Here is a 23,507-nt window from a genome sequence, read left to right as displayed (position 1 = left end):
ACTACTTATTTAAATGCCTTTAGGATTTTTCTTGGAAGGAAAACACTTAAAAGGAATTTTCGACTACGAGACCTTTCCATTGGCAGCAGATTAGAAACCAAATTATATTCACAGAGAACATCAATGGAAATTGTGCACACATAAAAGAGCAGAACATGGTCCTTAATTTAACATTTTTGTCGTAATCAGCACTCAGGGCAAAGTGGCACTACAGAAAGTAACTAGGAAGCATTTAAAAGACTCTTTAGGATTCAAGAATGTACTTATTATTTTTTCGATAAAATACTTTAACTTTCTTCACGTATTAACCTTCAAACGCCAACGCAGACAACATTCAAAGGGAAAAAAACTTGTCTCTTTTTTAGCTTCATTATGATGGACAACGGCTCAAAAGATTTTAGCAAAAAAGGAGAATTTCTCCTGTTGTTGAATATAAAGTCTTAAATCTCCTGTTTTTGCTCAAGGACTCATTGAATGAATGGAAAAATAATACAATTATATTACAAGGGACAAGAAACTGAAATCTGAGCTTGTAAGAGTAACCTGCATTTTAATCAAACTGTTTAAAACTGGGGGTTTTTTTGGTCAATATTCATTTAACTAAAACTCCTGACAAACACTTGCAAGAAATGCTGGCTTCAAAAAGATTCAGTTCCCCATCTCTTCAGTTAAGACTGAGAAAGCTCCCACTCCAGATCTTATGGGACTATCAGCAAAAACAAAGAGGACAAGACTTAATATTCTTGATTTAAAAAAAATGCTCAGGTAACAAAACAAATCTTTTCTAACCTTGTCCAAGCCTTCTGTTTCTACACAAGAACGAACAAAAGGAACACACGTTTTTTCCCCTCTGCAGATTGCCTCTAAAATGTTTCTTTGGAAAGGATTTCCTAAATCATCTAGTTTGGCCTCACAACTATTTGCTGTAGACAAGAGCTAATATGTTTCTAATCTTGAAGTCACTGCCCCCACTGCTTGGTGTATGAAAGAGAACATTAACTGGATAGGACACTGAAATGAAGCAATACCTCCTGCTAGTATATCCAATTTGAAAGAATGTTTGTTATTTTTTGTCCATCACTAATGGAACATCCAATAAATTAAGCTATAAAGTCATGACAAAGGATCCATATTCCTTAAGTCTATAAGTGGTATCAAGGGAAGCAGTAATGGATCAAATTCATCACTGGTATAAGTCCATCATTGGAGAAGTCAGAGTTTCAGCAGTGATTAATTTGGCCCAATATGTTCAATGTTTGCCAAGCTTTTTCTTCCACCTTTAGCTATGTTTCTACCCTTTTCAAACATAAGTTCTCTTTTAATTATAGAGCTTTAAGTAAAAATTACTCATATGAAATTCTACTACAGGATGGATGATTAACTATTTTAAGAAAGATCAGAAAACAGCCTTATTTATATTTTCCCATTTGATGTATAATGCCAGCTATTTTTCTTGGATGACTTACCAGGGATCATAAAAGGTAAAATGACTCGAAGGGCCTCCAGCTGTACAGATGGCACCTTTCCATGTTTCCTCATGGCCTTTATGACTTCTGATGCAACTATCATCACTATGTCCAGATGGGGGAAACTAAGAGCAAATATGCATTTACAGAATAAACAAACATACAATTTAGAAATGCATTAGTTTTAGTTTGGTAAACAGCAGTATGTGAGTCTGCACACTAATCTTCTCAGTTTTAACTAGCAAACAAATTCAGCTATTGTAGTTTTCTTATACAGTATTTTCAGGCTTTTAATCTCTATTATAATACTAAACGTAATTATTTCAATCCTGGAACATTCAGAAGTTTTCTATGCTGTGCAGACTAATAACAGAGCATGTTACTGAGAAGTGTACCTTTCATAAGTACCACTTTAAAACTCTGCTCTAGATGCAAGAAAGGACGTGACCTCACTCCCTCCGTCTGCTCCATAATTTCCATAAACTGTTCATCAAGTGACAGACGCTTGTTTCTGTTCATTTCTGCAATCTGTGATGTCAGCTTTTGATCTATCAAAACTGTATTTATTATCAAAACAAACCCTAGCTCAATTTATTGGCATTCCAAAATGGGTAGCAACAAAGCCTCTAATTAGCTTTTGAGGGCAATCTCCTTTATTTTAATATTTTTTCATTACTTTTAAAGTGGTAAAAAATAGCACCTAAACACATGCTAAGGCTGCTGTCCTTTGGGTTTTCTAAATTTCACTCTTCATAGCAATATTTCCTTTAAAATGTTTCTATTACACAATTAGGTCAGTGGTCCCCAAACTGTGGGCATGCCCCCCACAGATGGGCATGGGGGAACTATTTTGGGGGGGTAATAGAGCCCATGCCTGCCCCCATTGGGGGCAGGGAGGGTGCACAACCCAGCCCCACTCTGCCCCTGGCCTTCTGGCCCCCCAGCTCCTAACCGCAGCTTTGGCTCTGCTCCCAACAGCAGTTTCGGGGGGGGGGGGGCGCAGACCAGGTGGGGGGCATGACTGTAGAAGTTTGGGGACCACTGAATTAGGTAAATAAAAATGCACTTTCTTTCCAATTAAAAGGACTTAATGTGATTGCATATGGCTACTTTCATATGTAAATATGGTTGTGCAGCACATTAACATTCATGTGATAAAGGAAATAAGAGGAAATACCTGATCAGCAAGATGAGGAAGTTACTCACCTTGTGCAGTAATGCAGTAACTATGGTTCCTTAAGATATGTCTGTGTCCCTGTGCCGCTGATCAGAGATCTTTGGCGTCTGTTCACCTGGTGCATGTGTGGCTCTTCGCCTGCCACGAGGCTACCCAGCATGCGCGGGTGAACCCTCCTCAGTTCCTTCTCTACTGCAGAGCCAAAGACAAGAATTCCGAAGTAGAGGGGAGGTCATGGAGCACCTACAGAGATACATCTCAAAAGAACCATAGTTACTACATAAGGTGAGTAACTTCTTCTTCAAGCAGTGTCCCTGTGGGTGCTCCACTGTATGTGACTCCCACCACTGGAGGCTGGGGCTTCAGAGTTGAGGCTGTTATAGATGATAGCACCGTGACACCAGATCTGGCATCTGCAACCAAGCATCCCAGGATGGCATAATGTTCTGCAAAGGTGTGAGCAGATGCCCAGGTAGCTGCTCTGCAGATTTCTGATATAGGGACATCCTTGGAGGATGCAATGAAGGAGGAGACTGATCTCATAGAATGTGTGCGTATTGAAGATGGGAGTGCTACATTATGTATCTGGTAACAGAGCTTGATACAATTCAAGACCCATTTGGAGAATCTTTGAGCTGAAATTACAGTACCTTTTGACCTATCTGCCAATGGAGAGGAAGAGTCTGAGATTTTCTGAAAGCTCTTGTTCTAGGCCATGGCTCTCCTCACATTGAGCATATGGAGGATGGCTTCTCTTTTATCCTGATGATGTTTAGGATAAAAGGTTGAAAGCTGAATAAGCTGATTTATATGAAAAGTGGAAGTCACCATGGGAGTGAACTTCAGATGTGGTTGAAGAGTGATTTTGCCAGGGAAGAACACAGTGAAAGGGGGGCAGGGGATGTGTCATCAGGGCCATATTTCCCCTATCCTTGCTGAGGTAATGGTAATCAGGAATGCTATCTTCATTGAAAGGTGAGTTAATGAACAAGTGGCCATGGTTTCAAATGGCTGTCTAGTCAGTCCTTTTAACACTAGGTTGAGATCCCATTGAGGAGTGGGAGGTCTGGGTTGGGGAAAGAGGTTTGCTATGCCTTTGAGAAGCCTCTTTGTGGTCAGCTGGGAGAAGCTTCTACCCCCTGGTGGAAGGTTGCAATTGCTGCTAGGCAAACATTTACCAAGCTGATAGACCCAATTTCTTGAGAATTAACAGGCAATCCAGAATTACTGGTAGGGTGGCTGCATTTAAGGTGACACCTTTGGGCTGACACCAGATTTGAAATCTCTTCCATTTTTGTAGGTAGTGTGACAAAGTTCCAAGCCTGTAATTGTGGGTCCTGCACTTCCTGGCAGATCCAGGGGCCTCAAACTCACTAAGGCCCCAATGTGTCCTTCCTTTCAGAGTGTAGTGGCCAGAGTCACAGCCTATTGAGTTACTTTCATCACAGGCCAGCATGGGAGATGGAAAGGGGAAATACCCCAGTCTTTGTTGCTCCATAGAGCTTATTAGGTCCATTCAGGAGGTGCCGAGTCTTGCTTCCCCTCTCAAGGGGATCTCTGTAGAGTATGAGAGGGGAGGGGAACCTGGGTCCGCCCTCTGCTTCGGGTTCCAGCCCAGGGATCCTAAGGCTAGCAGCTGTGCATTTCCCTCCACCTCTAAATGCTGCTTTGATTCCCTGGGCCACTTCCCCCATGGTCCCCTCTTCCTAGCTTCACCCTTACCTCAAGATACAGCAATGCTTCCTCCTCCAGATCCTTTCACCTGGGCTCTCTCCAGGGAACTGGAAAGGAAAGCTTTTAAGCAGTCTGAGTGAGACCTTGATTGGTTCCACCTGTCTCCATTAGCCTAATGACCTTAATTGGTTAATTGGCATCAGGTGCCTTGATTGGCCTGGAGTAGCCTTTGTTTGGCTCTCCAGGGACCTGCTGATCCTGAGGCTGATATACCTGCCTTCCCCAAATGTTATATCCTTCTGGTCTGACTCCCTCACAGTAGGTAGTATGAGTAGCTCCCTTCCGATGTGTAACAGCACCTCCAGTACCTCCTCAGAGCAAGATGTGCTAACACCATGAAGGAACCAGGCTTTGAGTCACAGAATCTGCAGGTTGGGATGGAGTGCGCGTCCTGCATTCTGCAACAGCAGATATGGAGTGATTGGAAGAGTCATCAGTGGTCATAATGTCAGCTGTGACAGGTAAGGGTACCACATCTGCCCGGTCCAGGTGGAGCAATCAATGATGTTTGCTTTCTCTTTTTTCACTTTCAACAGGACTTTCAGAATTAGAGGGAATGGGGGGAAAGGTGTAAAGAAGACCCTTGTCCCATAAGAGTGTCCTTCATGAAGTGTCATCCAATACCTGCTCTGGAGCAGTACTGAGGATATTTCTTGTTCTGGTAAGTAGTGAACAGGTCTACTGTCTGTGTCCCCCATTGCTGGAATATGTCGTGTAGGACCACTCCATTTATTCCCCATTCATGGTAGAGTGAGAACTTGCAGCTGACATTTTCCACTGTTGTGTTGTGTATTCCTTGGAGGTATTCCCACTGATATTATGACATTGTGGGAAATGCACCAGTCCCATAGCTTTAGCGCTTCCATACAAAGGGAGTGTGATCTGGCCCTCCCTGACGGTTTATGTAATACATGCAGGCCACATTGTCCATCATGACTTTTGTGTGTGTATGTGTGCGCGCGCATGCGTGTGTGCATGTGAGAGATCAGCAGGAGGAAGTGAGCACACACATTTGACCACTCTGAGTTTGAGGAGGTTGATGTGAAGGCATGTTTCAGATGGTGACCATTTGTCCTGCACCATGAGACCACTGAGATGTGCACGCCAGCCTATGAGGGATGCACTGGTGGTCAGGAGTAACGATGGGGGAGGCCGAACAAATGCAATTCCCATACATACATTTACTGGGTCTTTCCACCAGTCCATGGATTACTTGACCTTGTTGGGCATCGAAAAAAATTTATGATCTCTGTTCGGCCTGTAAACCAAACTGAACCAGGCTTGGAGGCATCTCATGCATAGTCTGGCATGAGCTATGACCGATGTGCCTGCGGTCATATGCCCTGGGAGCTGGAGGCAATCTGGCCAAGATTTGGAAGCTGGATTGTATGGTCTAACAGCATGGATAGGCTGAGGAATCTGTGTGGTGGGAGGAACACTTTTGCCTGGATGGAGTCAAGGTCAGCTCCTATGAATTCTAGTCTTGTACCGGTGTTAATGTTTATTTGTAGACCCAGATTCTGGTACAGATTCAGTGGTGTCTGGGTGACTCGCTGGGCTTTGGCAAAGGAACTGAGAAGGCAGTCATCCAGGTAAGGATAAATCATGATTCCCTGAGAGCATAAGTGAGCTGCTACCACCAAGAGAATAAGCTGGGGGCCAACAAGAGGCCAAAAGGGAGTACTCTGCACTGGTAGTTCTCTTGGCCTAGCATGAACCTACGGTAACATCTGTGACTCAGTATGATGAAAATGTAGAAGTACGCATCTTGGAGGTTGAGGGCAGAAAATCAATCTTCTTTCTCTAATGCTGGAATAATCATTGATAGAGTGACCATCTTCATATATCTGAGCGCTCTGAGGTCCAGTATGTGTATCCAACCTCCCTTTTTCTTTGGTATTAGGAAGTAGCAAGAATAGAAACCTTTGCCTCTTAGATGTATGGGCATAGGCTCTATGGCTCCTATACTGAGGAGATGGCTTACCTCCTGATGTAGCAGACTCTCATTAGAAGGGTCCCTGAAGAGGGATGGGGAAGGGTGTTTGGGATGGGGGAGGGAGGAGAAATGGATAGCATATCCATCTTGGATCATCTCCAGCATCCAATTGTCAGAGGTTATCCATTCCTACATGCTTCAGAATGAGATAAGATGGTCTCCAAAAGGGATAGGTGGGGTTAGTGAGGAGATATTGAGGAGACTGTTCTACAGGCACCTCAACCAACCCATCAAAACTGCCACTTCAAAGTTGGGAGCTAAGAGAAAGTTGGTTGAGAATCTGACTGCTGTCGCCCAGGGAACCTAGACTTCTTCCTCTGTGGCTCATAAAATCTCTGAGTACAGTGAGTGGGGCTTGAACAGTGGCTGAGGGCTGTACTTTCCTTTGTAGACAGGAGTATAGATCCTAAGGGATTGAAGAGTTGCCCTAGAATCCTTCAACATGTGAAGGGATGTGCTGGTTTTCTTGGCAAATAACTTCGTCCCTTCAAAAAGAAGGTCCTCCACTAAAGTTTGGACTTCTTTAGGGAAGCCAGATAAATGAAGCCACAAAGCCAGTCTTATCACAATGGCTGTGGAAATGGAGTGTGCAGCCGTGTCAGCTGCATCTAGTGTGGACTGGAGGGACATTTGACCAGTTGGCCCTCATAGGCTATGGCCTTGAATTGTTTCTTGTGAGAATCAGGAAGTTGCTCAATAAAGGAATTGAGTTCTATGTAGTTCTGGTCGTTACATTTTGCCAACAAAGCCCTTGGTAGTTTGCTATGCGGAACTGGAGCGTGGCTGAGGAATATGCCTTCCTGCCGAACAGATCCAGGCATTTCCAGTCCCAGTCATAAGGGGTGGATTTGAACTGGTGCTAGCAGCCCTTAGAATAGACTGCATCCACAGTAATCAAATACGGAAGCAGATGGGAAAAGAGAAACTCAGTGTCCTTTGCTGGCACGCAATACTTTTTGTCTAGCTGCTTGCATGTTGGTGGGACTGCTGCAGGGTTCTGCCATATGACTTTGGTGGGATCCAGGAGTATCTCCTTAATAGGGAGAGCCACTCTGGAGGAGGTGGAGGAATGTTGTCCATCAGCTTGTGGTGAGACTTAGTAACCTCCTATAACAGTATTTGCAGGGCTTCAGCCACTCCCTGTGCCAAGTCCTGGAATAATTTGCAATCAACCGTCAATGGTGGAGAGGACATCACTGTCTCATCTGGTGATGACGATAAGTGGGCTTGAGGAGTGACTTCCTCCTCCACCTCAGCCTCTACTTCCTCCTTGCCTGTTCAAGGGGTTCAGAAGCTCCTGAAGCTGCAGCTGAAGAAGAGTGTCTCCTTGTTTGCTGGTGTGCCACACTACAGGCATGGGAGGCTTGTTGTCTCTGAGCCTGCCAAGGGTCCTAGTATGGCTATTGTGATGGGTAGGGGCCTGGCAGTTGGTGCCACAGTTGACCAAACCAGGGGGACAATAAGTTGGATGTCCATAGTGAAACTAAGCCCCATATGACAGGTGAGAAGAGCAGTGGGAATCCATGTCTTCTTGCTCACTTTCTGACTCCAATGATGAGAAGGGCAGTGCAAGGCAGGAAGAGTTTGGTAAGTCCATGGCTCTGGGTGAACTCTGTAATGAGGCCCCAATACTGAGTAGGAGCAAGTCCGGTGTATCAGACACCGAAAGATCCATTGCACACCAGAAATCTGGCAGTGTGGAAGGCATCAGTAGTGGAGGTGGCTGTCTGTCCCAAGAGGCTTGCACCGATTGGGCGGAGAGGTGGACCTGGTAGTGAGTTCTGTCGGTGTCCGGTACATTGGGGTCAGTACTGGTGCTGACATCTGTACTGTGGGAGCCTTTCCCGGAGAGGATCTTCTATGTTTTCGCGCTTCCACAGTACCGGTGCTTCGTTGTCCTTGCCCATTGGGTCTTTAGGTAGTCTAACCTTGCTCAGTCAGCTTGGTATCACACTTGCCCTGGGTACCAGATTTAGATGGCTTCAGTGCCATTGATACTGATAGTTTCCAGCTCGATTGGGGCTCTCTATGGGGACTCACTTACCTTTTCTTAGAGACCTTATGTGAGTGGCTCATCTCTGTGGGTTCATCTCCCTTTGAAGGGTTGTGGTGAGAGCTCCTGCCGGGACTGCAGAGGTTGAATGGCCGACTCCATGAGTAAGAGTTTGAGTCTTAGCTCTGTCTTTCTGGATCTGGGCTTCAGTTGCTGACACAAGCCACACTTCTGTGGAATGTGCTTCTTTCCCAAGCAGCGAACACACTGCAAGTGTTCATCAATCACTGGGATAGATTCCTTGCAACTGAGGTACTTTTTGAAGGCGGACAAGCTGGGCATCCTTGTCCATGGGATTCCCCCCCACACATTGGGGTTGGGGGAGACAAGCTTTTTTTTCTTTTTAGGCACGGCCAAATAAAATAAAATAAAAAAAAACCAAAAAGCTTTGAGGGAAGGTAAAAATTAGCAATTCTAAGAGTTAACGATCCACAAATGGACAGCTATAACTCCATTACTAGCCAAGGACAGTTGAGAAGGAACGGAGGAGGGTTCAACAGAGCACACTGGCCAGCCTTGTGGCAGGAAAGGAGCAGCGTATGGGCTGAGTCGACACTGCTACCAAACTTCTCCGATTAGCAGTGCAGAGATGCAGACACATCTACAGTGGAGCAACCACAGGGACGCTACTTGAAGAACAACTATCACTTTTAATTCAACTGTTTCTAGACAAACAATGGCTCCCAGTTATAGCAGTTTGGAAGAACAGGGCATGCAAATTCATTCATTACATCATGTTGAAACGGAAAATAAGAGATTTCACCACTGTAAAGAATTACAATAATTTGGCTTGAAAAGAACCTTCTGCTTTTTTATAAAAATCTGGTTCAAGTAGAGTGAACTCCATCTCTGATTAAAGGATAAAGAAAAAAATAGATTAAAAATATACTTAGTTAATTGTAAGACTTCAAGTCTTAAGTCAGGATTTTATATATTTACACATAAATTAGAAAATTATCAGCACTTTTATCAACTTTTGATTAACTCTATATCCGTATCAGCCAAAACAGAGCTGTAATTTTGTACTTGTTAAAACAATTCAGGCACAGATTTTCTTTGCATGCTATTTATTGTTGTCACTTGTTCTGAAAAGGAAATGGTAAGTGGAAAAAGGAACTGAAAATTTGTTTAGCTTCATGGTACTGAGAGCTGTAGTATTCTTTTTAACTTTCTTAAACCACAGTAATCTTGATACCTGCCAGTGCAACAGTGCCTTGGGATTATTTTCTCTCTTTTCCCAGAAATGTTTACTCCATTGTTGTATGCATATATGCTGGTTTTTACTTTACAAATGAGAATTTAGCATTTTATAAAAAAAGGATCTAACACAATGAAAATGTCAAAGTAAAATGATATCATATAAAGTCTAATGGTATTGCTTAGGTAAATAGGGACAGTTGAATCAGAATTTGTGGGACTGAATGCAATGCAAGGCTTAGATCAGGGGTGGGCAAACTTTTTTTGGCCCAAGGGCCACATCAGGGTTGCAAAACTATATGGAGGGCCGGGTAGGGAAGGCTTTGCCTCCCCAAACAGCCTGGCCCTTGCCCCCATCTGCCCTTCCCACTTCCTGCCCCAACTGCCCCCCTCAGAATCCCTGACCCATCAGCCCCCCTCCTTGTCCCCTGACTGCCCCCTCCCAGGACCCCTGTCCCTAACTGCCCACCCGGGACGCCTACACTATCCAACCCCCCCCTTCTCCCTGTCCCCTGACTGCCCCAACCCCTATCCACACCCTCGACAGGCCTCCCTGGGACTCTCATGCCTATCCAACCCCTCCCCCCCGTTCCCTGTCCCTTGACTGCCCACCCCCTAAAACCTCCGCTCCCTGTCCCCTGACTGCCCCAACCCCTATCCACAACTCTGCCCCTGACAGGCCCCCTGGGACTCCCACACCTATCCAGCCCCTCCTGTTCCCTGACCGCCCCCACCCAAAACCTCTGCTCCATCCAACCACCCCCTGTCCCCTGACTGCCCCCCGCGACCTCCCACCCCCTTACAATGCCAGAGCCAGCCATGCCACCCACCCAGCAGGAGCAGCAGGCCAGTGCTGGCGGCGCAGTGAGCTGTGGCTGCAGGGAGAGGGGACAGCAGGGGAGGATGCCGGGAGCTAGCCTCCCCAGCTGGGAGCTCAGGGGCCAGGCAGGATGGTCCCACGGGCCATAGTTTGCCCACCTCTGGCCTAGATCCTGGAAGCACTGATGGTCATGCCAACTGACTCCAATGAGACTACTCACACACTTAAAGCATTGGCAAGATTGTGGCCCAATTCATTATTGTATTTCTAAGCAAGTGTCAGGGTTCCCTCCCCACTCCGAACTCTAGGGTACAGATGTGGGGACCCACATGAAAGATTCTAGCAGCTTAGGTTAAAAAACTCCCCAGGCACAAATTCTCCCTTGTACTGTGGGTTTAAGTAATGTTGCCACCACCAAGCAATTTAACAAAGAACCAGGGAAAAGGACCACTTGGAGTTCCTCTTCCCCCAGCAATCCCCCCCCCAAACACTTACACCCCCTTTCCTGGGGAAGCTTGAGAATAATATCCTAACCAATTGGTTACGAAATGATCAAAGACCCAAACCCCTGGGTCTTGGAACAATGGAAAAATCAGTCAGGTCCTTAAAAGAAGGATTTTATTTAAAGAAAAGATCAAAGAATCACCTCTGTAAAATCAGGATGGTAAATACTTTACAGGGTAATCAGATTCAAAACACAGGATTTCCCTCTAGGCAAAACTTTAAAATTATAAAAAACCGGGATAAACCTCCCTCTAGCAAAGGGAAAATTCACAAGTTTAAAACAAAAGGTAATCTAATGCGCCTTGCCTTATTTACTTATTCTTTTTGTAATATCAGAGACTTGTACAGGATGGTTATAGGAGGAGTTTTTTTGACCTGATGCTTCTCTGCTTTCCCCAGAGAACACACCAACAAAGCCTTCCCCCTCCCCCTGCCAAGATTTGAAAGTATCTTCTTTCCCCATTGGTCCCTTTGGTCAGGTGCCACCCAGGTTATTTGAGCTTCTTAACCCCTTACAGGTAAGGAGGAATTCTAGGCTACCCTTAGCTGTATGGTTATGACAGCAGGTTACAGTATCTTTAAGGCCATTCAGAAAATCCTTAAGTGAGGCAAAGCACTAGAGGGAAATGGTTCCCACAGAAGTAAGCCTACTTAGTAGATAGGCTATGTTGACCAGCGAGATGCTTATTTTTAGAGTGAAATTCATCCCAGCACACAGCCTGAGCAAACAGACTATGTGAAAAGAACTCTGATAGTTGGAGGGATGAAAAAGAACTGGATAAGTAATTTGTAATAAATTTGATAAATTTCACTTTGTGAGTTGTCCAAGAAAGGTTCATGATATTCTTCATTTATTACTTGAAATTTGACACAAAATTCCTGTGAATAATTCTTTTGTAGCTTATTCATGTGCAGCTTGTTGAAATGATTTAACATTCAAAATCTGAGCTGTTTTGATAGGCACGTAGGATATTTCTGTTCCTTGACTGAATAAGTAACACTTAGAATCAAGTTTCCAGTGCGGGTACTCATGGCTAGGAGTTCTAAATTTGTCTGCTAACATTCTGTTTCTGACAACTTTCTGAACAATAAATGCATTTGTGAGAATATCTGCAGAAAGTGAGTACAAAGGTGGAACAAACACCATCAAAGGGAATTACTTTAGCAACTGGAATTAATGTTTGAAAATGTTCAATATTTGTTCAGCTCTACATGGAATTCACTGTGGCTTATGGGCTGCCTGTATAGTCCATTTAGTGATGGTATCCACTGTACATTTCCGGGGGTTCAAAGGACTCAGGAGTAGTCTCTTTACCCCACCCCTCTGTACAGTTGACCCTAGGGCTTATGAAATTCAGACTTCAGACTATGACTTCAGCTCTGCAGTAAATTTTCACCCTACATGAAGTAAATAACTGTCAATTATTTAAATATGTCTTAAAACCTGCACGAGAACATCACATGATCCCACATTACTAGGTATATCTTACCTTCCTTCAAAAACATGATTCAGCATTTTGCAGGCACTTTCAGCCACTTCAGGAGAGTCTGAATGTTTCTTCATTATGTCCAATGCATTAATGTGTATTCCTTTTGCCAACAGAACCTTTCTAATACTTACTACAACATGAGAAAGCATGATATGAACAAACATATATATTCATGTATATATTCATTTAGGCTGTGATCCCGCCAACATCTGTGCATCTTCTAACTAGGAGAAGGCAAGTAGTCCTACTGACGTCAATAGGACGTCTTGCTCATTTGAAGTTATGCATGTGTGTAAGACTTTGCAAGGCTAACACTTTATTTACAAATTTATATACATACAAACTAGAATTGAAAATAGTATAGGCTGGAGTAGAGTGTATTTGCACAACTTAGCCCATATATTTAGGATCTTAAAAGTGCCTAATGGGAACAAATACTGCCAATATTTCCAGTTATGCAAAGTCACCATTATGGGATGCAGGATTTATCATTGAGTCTATTTTTAATAGTTTTTTATTTCAAAATAACTTTTACTGTGAATTGTTCTTCTGTGATCACGCAGGAAACCGAAAACTTTAATTTTCAAAATAAGGCTCCAAAAATAAGTGTTACTTTCTGCATGGGTCCAAAGTCTTTCAGTTTCACCAACATAACTCCATTTACTTTAATCCATAACTGAGATCTGATTCCTATTAAGTAATGAGTACATCATACCTGAAATAACACTGCAGAATAGAATAGTCGTGTTTATACCACACTGCCTCCTGTACTGGTCATCATAACTATCATTAACTCCTGCCTTTCAGAAGCTAGTATGTACATTTCAAACCATTATGTAAATTGACTATAGATTTCAAGATACTTCTCCTCTATCTATTATTTCTGCGTTAAGTACGTTATTTTAAAAGGGAAAAAAAGCAGTGGGAGAATTTAAAAAAAAAAAAAAAAAAAAGGCAAAACTCAAAGACCTTGGGCTGGGATTTTTAGAAGGAGCTTAAGAAAGTTAGGCTCTCAGCTCCCATAGGATTTCAATGGGAATTGGATACCTCCCTCCCTTAGGCACCTTTGAAAATTCCACTCCTTGTTGTAATAAAATTGTATATCATAATGTATACATACTGTGTTTGTATATCTATAGCTATTAAAATCCAAATATATAACTTTTTGCTCACATGTAACTAATACATCTGCATGATTTGGGTTTATGGAGAAAGAAATATTGTTACATGCATCAACAACATTGTACGATACAGTTCAATCTGTCAATAATTGTATTGGGAGGGCCTGGAGGTCTAGTGGCAACATAATGCAGTCTCCGCTGGGGGATGAGTGTTAGGGTGCCAGTCTCTAGGGTGCCTCACTCTACCTAAGGCTATCAGGGGCAGGAGCAGCAACAGAACGAGGGCCATGATCCTGGAAATGCTTATGTGCATGCGCTCTCCGAACCCTAATCCCTGATGATCTAATGTAAACATACCCTATAATATTACTGTAATGAATTGTTGATGAAGGCTGACAGTGAAGACGAGGGTATCTGGTACTAAATTTCCTTACCATTTTGTTCTGATAAAGTTGCCAAGGCATTAGCAGCTGCCTGAAACACTTCTTTTGCTGTGGAATGCATCAGCATGGCTAGCATTGCTTCTCTGTGTATGGGGTACCTTTCACAAAAATAAATAAATCACTGTATAATGGCCATATTACAATGATTATAATACATGCTTAGGAATCTATATTAGAATTAAGTGAAATTATTCTTTGTAGATCATAATACCAGGTTGTTAATATTTTGCCATTGCAATAGTTAAAGAGAAAGCCCTTTAAATAGTTGCAAACTGCACATATTAGGCCAAATTCCTGTCTCCCTGACATTAAATGGGAGCTTTGTCTAAATCAGTCAAGGTCCCCAAAAGAATACAATAAACTGTATTTCAAATTTGGCTATCATGGCATCTCTGAGAAGGAGGTAACAGAGATTCTACCTCTGTCTCGCCCATGTCCAGCTTCTCCTCCCTGATTCCAGTAATGCCCCCTCCACCTCAGCTTTCCATCTAATTTGGGGGCTTATTCCTCATCTTTTTCTCCCAAGCTACCAGGTGGTTCAAGCTCCTCTCCCAGCCCTAATCTTTTGGGAACAGCAGCAAGCTGAGTGTCTTCAGGCAGCATCCTCTGCCCTAGGTATCGCTGCTGGCCCTGCCCGTTTTGATGAATTAGAAAGCAATAAAAGGGAAACAAAGTCAATTAATTAACCACGTGACCTAACAATGAGTTTTGAACCCCTCCGTGCTCCCAAATATATAGTTCAAGTTATTACTACTGACTGTTTATCTTCATCTCCAATTTTCTTATGAAGGTTGCATTGGTACATCAACAGATTGTTCAAAGCCCAACAGGCAGCCTCCTGAATTTAAAACAAGAGCAAAATAAAATACTTTTAAAACAAATACAATTTAAAATAGCTACAAATTATTTTTAAAGACATTTTATAAATAGTTCCATTATTTTTGCCACTCTGTTGTGGACGTTAACACATCAAAAACAGATAAAAAAAACAAACAGTTATGAATAAAAATACTAATTCAGTCACAATTTGTTATCCAGGTTGTTATGATGACAGAAAGCCTCACTTTATTTTTTATATATATATATTACATACATACACACACACCTCATGTTCTTATTGATGTTTTATTTCATAAACAGAGTTTAGGAATTTCTCTGGCTTGCTTTTGTTCAAACAAGCCATGGACCATCTCTTTTTTCCACTGTGCTAAGTTGATAAGGGAACAGACACTGACCATACAAGCTATGTGTCTCATTCTTTTTTTCAGAGACTTGTGGCTCTTGGGTTAAATTTATAAACACTTATATTTCTGTTCTCTTATACTGTGGTATGAAGGCTACCGGGTACAATCCCGGGCCCCACTTCAGCCCCCTACAAGGCCTTGCATTGGTCCGCTGTACCACCTGTGAATTATACCCTTACTGACTACATATGCATGATCTGAAGAAGTGACTGAGACCAGCCCATTGAGGAGATGAACTAATGGAGAAGTGACAAGCATTGATTCCTAACTCCAGTTCAATCATCAAGAGCTTATCTATGTGAGAAAATGTTATTGTGTTCAAACATGAATGTGAAGAACTGAGTTAGCTGACACTATGCTGACCATTACTGACCAGTCAGTGTTGGCTAGAATAAATCATTTTCAGTGTCATGTCAGCTAATGATGATCACAAATAGGATACATTTCTCTTTATTCAGACTTCCCTTTACTATAAATAAATAGTTTGTTAGTCAAGATTCACCTACTGATTTGGGGGAATATTTAACTTGTTTCAAAAAGAAAAGGAGGACTTGTGGCACCTTAGAGACTAACCAATTTATTAGAGCATAAGCTAATTTATTTGCCAAGAGAAGAATATTCTTCACAAGTGGGTCTCACTCTTATAAAAGGTGTAATCTGATGGACACAACAGAAGATATTGTAACTGAATGAACATACTGTTTTACAGCCTGTTGGGGTTTGTTTATTTATTTATTTATTAACAATCTTGAGTTCTCTTGCTTCTCTAAATCATGGCACCCTCTAACAGGTGGAAAGAACCTTTCTGTGAAAAAAAGTGGGGCCAACATGTCTGCACTTCTATCATGAGAAGCCATTATTAATAATTAAGCAAAACCCAATCTTTATTTCTCCAGACTATAATTTTAGTACATTTGAGAGAATTGCTTTGCTAAACACCTTAACTTGTGCATTTAATTTTTTTAATTTTCTCTCTCTCTCACTCACACACACACACTCCCAAAATTCTTACCTGTACATCTACGTTTTTTCGGTGCAATTTTAATGCTTTATAGCATGCTTCCAGCCAATATAATTTTTCTCCCTCTTCCTCTTCTTTTCTTTCCTCTAAGTCTTGATTTAAAAATATTGTTTCCGCTTGAAAATAAAATGACAATCAATATTTATTGTGAAAATAAAAGATTTAGGACTTGTTCTCACTCTGAGTTACGCGGGTGTTCATCTCTGCCTATGCGGCTAAATCAGATTTAGCCAAAGCTGATTTTACCAGAGAAAGGTGATATACGCCAGTCCCTTCGAGGAAGGATGAAAACTTCTGATACAAGTTCTGCAACAGATTTTTCTCATTTTCTTTGACATTATGAAAATATTTTAAAAAGTTCATTACAGACAAGAGGGTTTTAAATTAAATGTAGTTATGTCTCAGGCCATATCTCTAATTTAAAAATGCATGCATATGTTTATTTTCATGTTCACAAAGAATACTGCAGATGTTAAAACATGACCCTACGACACTTCTACACTGCCATTCATCACAGAGTCACCGTGATCTTCCAGCACTCTTCTGTCATTTGGAAAAGAAGGGTACATTGAACTGGCTAAGAGAAGTATTGGGCAAGAGTAAAATAAAATGTGATTTTTAACAAGCTGGTTTTAAATTGTCAGTGAATTTCAGTACTTATGAAAATGAATGGTTGCCAACACGGTACTAAAGGTTACACAAAGTAGGCACCATTCTGCTATCTGCTACACCTTTGCTACCCTTATTCACATGAGCAACCCAACTGACTGCAATGTGACACAGAATTATTCACATTTGTAAGGGGTTACAGGATCACACCCCTAACAAATTAGACTCCCACATTTAAAAATTGTGGCCTTAATGCAGCTTCAAATAAAGCTCAAAACTTTCAGTTTATTTCTAGAACACAGACACCATCCTGCTGGGAAACAGAAGTAAACTGCCATAGCGGTATTAGTATGCAGATACACAAACCAATTATCGACCTTAGATTCAGAATTCCTATATTCACTACCCTCAACAGTTTTTAAACTAAGAAGGGATTGCAGCCTATGAATAGATATGTTAGTGCTCATCAAAACAGTATACCAACTGAGTGGAGGGTAGGTGACGCGGTTAACTGGTACAGATACTGGCATGCTACAAACAAAACAATGAGCTCTAACAGGTAAGCAGGAAAAAACACTGTTGCATACCTAGCCTTGTTAAGCCCTACTCCTGTTTGAAATCTACTAATGACAAAATACAGAAGAATTATGAAACCACAGGAAATTACGCTAGCACACCAACTGAGAATATATAAGTGTTTAGGTAATTAGGAAGGAATTTACTTACTGAGGAGAGCTAAACAACTGAGTGCTGCAGCCTGTAACTTTGCATTTTCAGAGTATCTTATAACAGCCTTCACAATGACTTCATGTACCTCATTTAATACCAGAATGTTGAAAAAATTTCCTAAAAATAGATTAAAATGTTATCTGAATATATGTAGCTAGATCTATATACAGAGACAATATAGCTACATCCACACATACTGTGCTTGAAGAAAAACAGCAGATGAGGCAGTTAATTTGTTTGACATAGTAAGTAAATTGCTTTGTGAAATGAGGATAACTGGCCAAGAATAAGAAAAACAGGGAACTGGGTACTTTGGTTTCTCCTCCTCTTTCATGTAGGAAGGACTCCTGAGGATCCTCTATATTCCACTGAATCCTTCAAAGAGGATTTTATCTACCTTCAGATGAGACTTGCTGGATGTGACTCTCTAGCGCCTATAAACACCATTCCTTTAGGCAGCTACAGAAAGTGTTAATGAAGAGCAAAATGAAGTGCCCACCTCTGTCAAAAGGCAGAGTGTGCAGCCACTGCATTATTTCCAAGCTATTGCTGCCTTCAAATGACTAGCTAAAGTATAGACCTGAACTTTGATTTCTGCACTGACACTTGACTGACCCTATAGGAGAAGCTATTTAGCTGTTTTGACCTATATTCTGAAATAGAGATCTCTCCACACAAAATAGATCAGGGTTTAGCACAAGCTTCTAAAAGAGTTTACACATTTTGAAACAGTAGAAAGACAAATATCTTTGCTGTATATATAATGAGCATCTCTAAAAAGAAACATTTACTATGGTATGTGCAGCATTTCCTGCCGTAGGTTCAATGTAAGGAATACTGCAAAGAACAAACAAATAAAAACCAAATTTCCCTATGCCCCCCAAGGAAAATAAATACTACATGTACATCTTACTTTAGGAGTACCCACTTCATTAAACATATTCTGCTAGTTACATCTATTGTACCTGATATTTAATTTTGTTTAGTAATTCTTAATTAAGAGAGAGCTGAATCACTCTACCAATATGACAGAAAAAAAATCAAAGTTTTAAGAAGGACTAAGTTTTCTCTAGCCCTTCAGATGAAATGTAAAACTGAAGAACATACCACTTGTGGTCTGATGGTGCTTTTCTGACACACAATAGGAAGCGAACCTTACTTACTCCAACTCATTATAGAGTTGATCCTGCAAGGGGCTGAGCACTCTCAAATTTCTATTGCCTTCAATAGGAGATAAACAGGATCAGCACCTTGCAGGATTGAGCTCTACGGCTCAAATTTAAAAAAGCACTTAAGCACATCTGCATCACTCTGAAATGTCTAACTTAATTCACCTTATAAATGGATATAGTATTTTTCTTCACCCACTATCCTGTTATGTAGTGGTGCCCTGTTCTTTTAAATAGCTGTTTCTTCCTGCATTTCTTTATGTAGCTTACAGGCATTCAGGTGCTTAGGTATAAACCAATTTGAGAGCCTCTCTCTAGAGGCTCATCTAAAAGAGATGAGTATGAACATATGACACAGATAATGAACATATTTTGTACTGTAAATGCCTTTAAATTACCAGATCATGTTCAGACCTGCAAGAGTGGTGATTCTGTCTTGTCATAGTTGAACATGAGCTTTTGAATTTGCAAGCTTTCACCACTTCTCTAATTTGAGCATAAAAACTATAGATGAGACAGAGTAAGACTTAACTTGACTGTGTGTTACACCAGGCATAACCAAAAGTAAAATATCAACACGTCAGACTGACACTCTAGAAGCAGTCATACAATTCAGGAGATCCAAATCCAGGTCCTAAACTTTCACCCAAACTTCTCAGGCAAGCAGGGGCTGCAGAGACTATAGAGCATAACACTATGTTCATCGTGAGGGTGGAGGAGCACCTTGTTTTGCTCTTGATTAACCGTAGTCAAGACTGAAGCATTTCTACGATCCAGAAACAACCTGGTCCAACTTTCCTTGACCAGAAAAAGAGTTACTGTGATGTGAATCTTTGGGAGCATTATAAGGAGGATACATAAGTTCCCAAAGGACACTTTCTACAAGAAAATATAGTATCATCAGTTGTTTCTCAGGTACTCCGCATCAGCACCTCAAATATGAAATCCTAGAAGGAACTATCTTCCATGCTGTAAGAACTCTAAAAAGAAGGCTTGGATACTATGCACACATAGATGTCATTGTTGCCTTGTGCTTCTCCTGTCTGTTTGTTGTATCTAGCTCCTCTAACTTAGCTTGTACTTAGAGTGTAAGTTTTTCAGGGTAGAGGCTGTCTTTTTGTTCTGTATTTGTACAGCGTTGTGCCTACGTGACTGGGGCCTGAGGAGCTACCACAATACAAATAAATTCTTTATTGCCTGGCTAGATATAAACATTAATCTAGTTCTACTCTAAAGGTTAACTGGTCATGTAATCTTTTCACTAGCAACACTGTCAGCTGTTAAAGAAGCAAGCAAACCATGAAAAACTTCAGTATAAAATACTGTTTCATGAACTTACCAAGTGTAAGCTTGTGCAACAAACAGCAACTCACTTCCTGAATTGGTTCACTGTTGGGAAATGTTTTCATCATTGCCACTATGACATTGTAACATCTAACATTTCCAGACATGAGCACTTCAACATTGCTGGCTAAAGTAAAAAAAACAACATTGTTATGCTTCTTAAATAAGAAAAAATAAATGATAAGGTTTGAATATATACATGTATTTCAAAAACTGGATCTATACTTTGGTTTCAGCCACTGTGACAATTTTTATTATTTCTACTTATTTCCACAATGAAAGACATTAGCTAAAACCTATATTTACAAATGCTATTTTACTTCAACTTAGAGTGTGAATTGTTACTGATGTGCTTCTATTACATAGTTAGCCCTTTAACAGAAATAATACTTTTTACTTATATAGCACCATTCATAAAGAGGTCTCCAAGTGCTTTACAAATAATAATTAAATCTGTAAACAGGTAGGTAAATATTTCTTTGCACATTTTACAGATGAGTAAACAGAAGTATACAGTATTTAAGTGATTAGCCCAAGGATATACAATACATCAGTTCAGTGGCAGGGCCTGGAATACAACCCAGAAATGTTGACCCCTAGTGTCCTGCTCTAACCATTGTAATTCTAATCTCCTCTCCTTTGTGGGCAAGTTAACATCACTTATTTTGGCTGTTAGCTCTGCCCTATGCCCACTCAATAGATAGAGAATGCTTAGAAGTGTTCAGCTAAGGTATGCTTCTGGCTTTTTGAATGATGTGCTGAAGTGCAGGTTTTAATTACAAATATTTCTACACCTAGTTTAAAGTGCAAGTAGTATATAGCAAACAACAACAAAAAATTCTTATTAATGATTAGTGAAAGAGGCTGAGCAGATCATCTTCCAATAGAAATGGGGACAAAAAGCAGGTCTGCCTCTATTAAGTCAGGGTATGTCTACCTAGCAATTAAATGTCTACCCAGCTGGTCAGGATCAGCAGACTTGGGCTTGGGCTGCGGGGCTGCAAAATAGCTATGCAGACATTTGCGCTTAGGCTGGAGTCCAAGCTCTGGGACTCCACAAGCGGGAGAGTCCAACTGAGCTTGTAAGAATTCTGAAGCAGCTTACTTCAGAGTAAAAGGAGGCCACATATTTTGTTTCAGCACTAAGTAACCACAATGTTTAATTAATATAATTCTTAGCAGCTGAGAAACCACCTTCATTTTCAAGTGTTTACTTTTTTGATTTCTCAGTTATGACAAACTAAACTTGTGTTCAACAAACAGTATTCTATACACTTCACAAATAATTATAAGAGTAGCCCAAATATACAAAAAAAGACTATAGAAAGCTTCCACCCAAAGAAGAACAAAAATAGAGTGGATCTTAAATAATGGAACAATCGAGCAGTTCTAAGCCTGTGAGGTGCCAATAGCTATCCAGGACTGGGTGGGCACAGAGGGATTCAAGGCTGCTCTCACATTCTAGTCTCCCACCTTCTGCTAAAGCAGATTTGCTCAGCCACCTAAACCGGACCTCCTCAGATGCCAAAAGCCATCCAGTGCACCAATGCGTATGGCTTTCCTTTGAACTACTCTGGGAATTCATGAAGCAGTATAGAGAACATTTCAGAACTGAATGTCCTGGTGTGAGTGATTTGAAAAGACCGATAGCCCCAAATATTATAGTAATGCACTTACATGGACCAGCTAATGAATGTAAAGAATAAAGTGCCGGAAGTACTACATCTTCTTTTTCTTGAAACTGTTTTAACACATTCAGTATGATCATGTGATCTTTGCTTTCAACAAATTCAGTCAGCTGCTCTTCTGGAACTAAATTGAAAAGCAAACAGATGTAGTATGTTTTAAGGAAATAATATACTTGTACAGCTTGCTATTAATTAAAAACAATTGTTTTTTTTTTTACAAAGTTTTCTGATATTTATTTTATTCCTTTTGTACAAGGTAAGTGTTCTAGAGACTAAAATCCTTTCAATAATTTAAGACTTTTCTCAGCATTGTCTTCCTTTGGGCTAAAACCTTTATGATACAATAACAAACTAAATGGGAACCGTTAACACCTGTTTTCTATCAATTGACTGCTCTGTTGCTTACATAAGTAAGAGATCTTAAGGTTGAGCTGCAGCAGCAGCTATGCCGCTGCAGCGTGTGTGCGCGCGCACGCGGTGAAGACACTCTATGGCAACAGGAGAGAGCAAACCCACCCTCCTGAGAGGCATAAATTTTGCTGACATAGGCGGTAGTGTAGACATAAATGGATTAACTAACTTGATCAGTTTCTCTTTTTGCATATGGTTGAGATGCAGTGTAAAAACTGGTAATTTCTTTCATACATTAAAATGAGTTATTTTATATAACTGAATTTTAAGCAGAACACTTTATTGAAACCAGTGACGAAAACTGCTTAAAAATCAATGTCATGATATGGTTTTATAGCTGTGAGCTCTTATAGAAAATAAAAGTATTTACAAAGAGAATCAAACCCTAAAGTTGTGGACATAATGACACATTCCACTTATTTTTTAGAATGAGCACTGACATAACATCATATCTTTTACTAGTTTTGTAGGCCTTTGCCATTGTACATGTCATGTATTAAGCATATCTGAGAATATAGTGTATTAATTATGTACTACAGCTGCTTACCAGTGTACATTGCATTAAAATTTTGGTTGTTTTAGAACATTTGTATAAATGGATAATCCAATTTATATGAGTAAAAATCCAAGAAAACATTAATTCTAAGACAAAATTCTCAGCAGCAGCATGTCAAATGAATGGAGCATGTGTTTTGCATTATTAGTCTATTTGTTCATGTGGCCAAATCCTGTCACTTATCAATTCAAAATGGAATAAATAACAAAATTCAGTGGGAGTTTTGTTTGATAAAGGAGCAAAGAATTTAGTCCAAATATAATATAATAGTAATTATAAGAAGAAAATTATCAAATCCAAAAAAAAAATTGAAATAATTACATAAATTATATTTTACAAATTAAAACATGTATGACACTAATATTAATTTAAATTTATACTTCCTTATCACCAGAGACCGTGAACAAAATTGAGATATTATTGTGCTAGGTTTGTACAAGAACATGTGAAGATATAGCCATTGTCCCTATTAGCTTAGAAGACAGTGACATAGGAATGGTGGAGAGAGAAATACTAATTGTCTGATATTTTTATATATGTTCTGGCAGAAGCAGAGGAGTGGAGATTTGTTTATAGGTGTTGAGCAGAGATAGTTGTGGGCTCAGTAAGGGTGTTGCATTCCTTAAAATTAATTTTAAAACAAGATGCTTCAATTTGATTCAAGACCTGCTTTAATAAACATATCATGGTCTATCAAAACCAGCTATGGCAAGTAAAAACTATTTTGCAGGTTAT

The 23,507-nt window shown here is 40.6% G+C and overlaps 1 protein-coding gene and 1 long non-coding RNA gene across 14 annotated transcripts in view; one reads left to right on the top strand and one right to left on the bottom strand.

Moving 5' to 3' along the window:
• Window positions 1–16,877, top strand: part of LOC140905323 (uncharacterized) — a 46,940-nt gene extending 30,063 nt beyond the window's left edge. Inside the window, exons 2-5 of one of the 2 annotated variants that reach the window (XR_012156826.1) lie at window positions 4,914–5,038; window positions 5,889–5,969; window positions 12,551–12,671; window positions 16,726–16,877. This is a non-coding gene — a long non-coding RNA (uncharacterized lncRNA). The remainder of the gene's footprint in view (window positions 1–4,913; window positions 5,039–5,888; window positions 5,970–12,550; window positions 12,672–16,725) is intronic. The other variant, XR_012156827.1, reaches the window with a different exon arrangement.
• LRRK2 (leucine rich repeat kinase 2) overlaps window positions 1–23,507 on the bottom strand; it is a 151,408-nt gene that overhangs the window by 104,104 nt on the left and 23,797 nt on the right. For 9 of the 12 annotated variants that reach the window (XR_012156822.1, XR_012156823.1, XM_073328432.1 and 6 more), the window contains 8 exons: window positions 21,795–21,929; window positions 20,113–20,244; window positions 17,602–17,721; window positions 16,258–16,382; window positions 14,760–14,839; window positions 13,993–14,099; window positions 12,438–12,567; window positions 1,467–1,591 (listed from right to left, as the gene is read on the bottom strand). Coding sequence is in view for 10 of the 12 variants with exons in the window: in XM_073328432.1 (XP_073184533.1) it covers window positions 1,467–1,591; window positions 12,438–12,567; window positions 13,993–14,099; window positions 14,760–14,839; window positions 16,258–16,382; window positions 17,602–17,721; window positions 20,113–20,244; window positions 21,795–21,929 (954 nt within the window). In the remaining 2 variants the exon portion in view is untranslated. Of the gene's footprint in view, window positions 1–1,466; window positions 1,592–1,861; window positions 2,761–12,437; window positions 12,568–13,992; window positions 14,100–14,759; window positions 14,840–16,257; window positions 16,383–17,601; window positions 17,722–20,112; window positions 20,245–21,794; window positions 21,930–23,507 lie in introns of those variants that run through there. The other 3 variants (XM_073328430.1, XM_073328429.1, XM_073328431.1) reach the window with 3 other exon arrangements.

Source organism: Lepidochelys kempii, chromosome 1 (assembly GCF_965140265.1).
Source record: "Lepidochelys kempii isolate rLepKem1 chromosome 1, rLepKem1.hap2, whole genome shotgun sequence".
In the NCBI taxonomy this organism is placed as follows: Eukaryota; Metazoa; Chordata; order Testudines; family Cheloniidae; genus Lepidochelys; species Lepidochelys kempii.
Note: the sequence above shows the minus strand (reverse complement) of the source record. Positions and strands in the feature narration are given on the sequence as shown.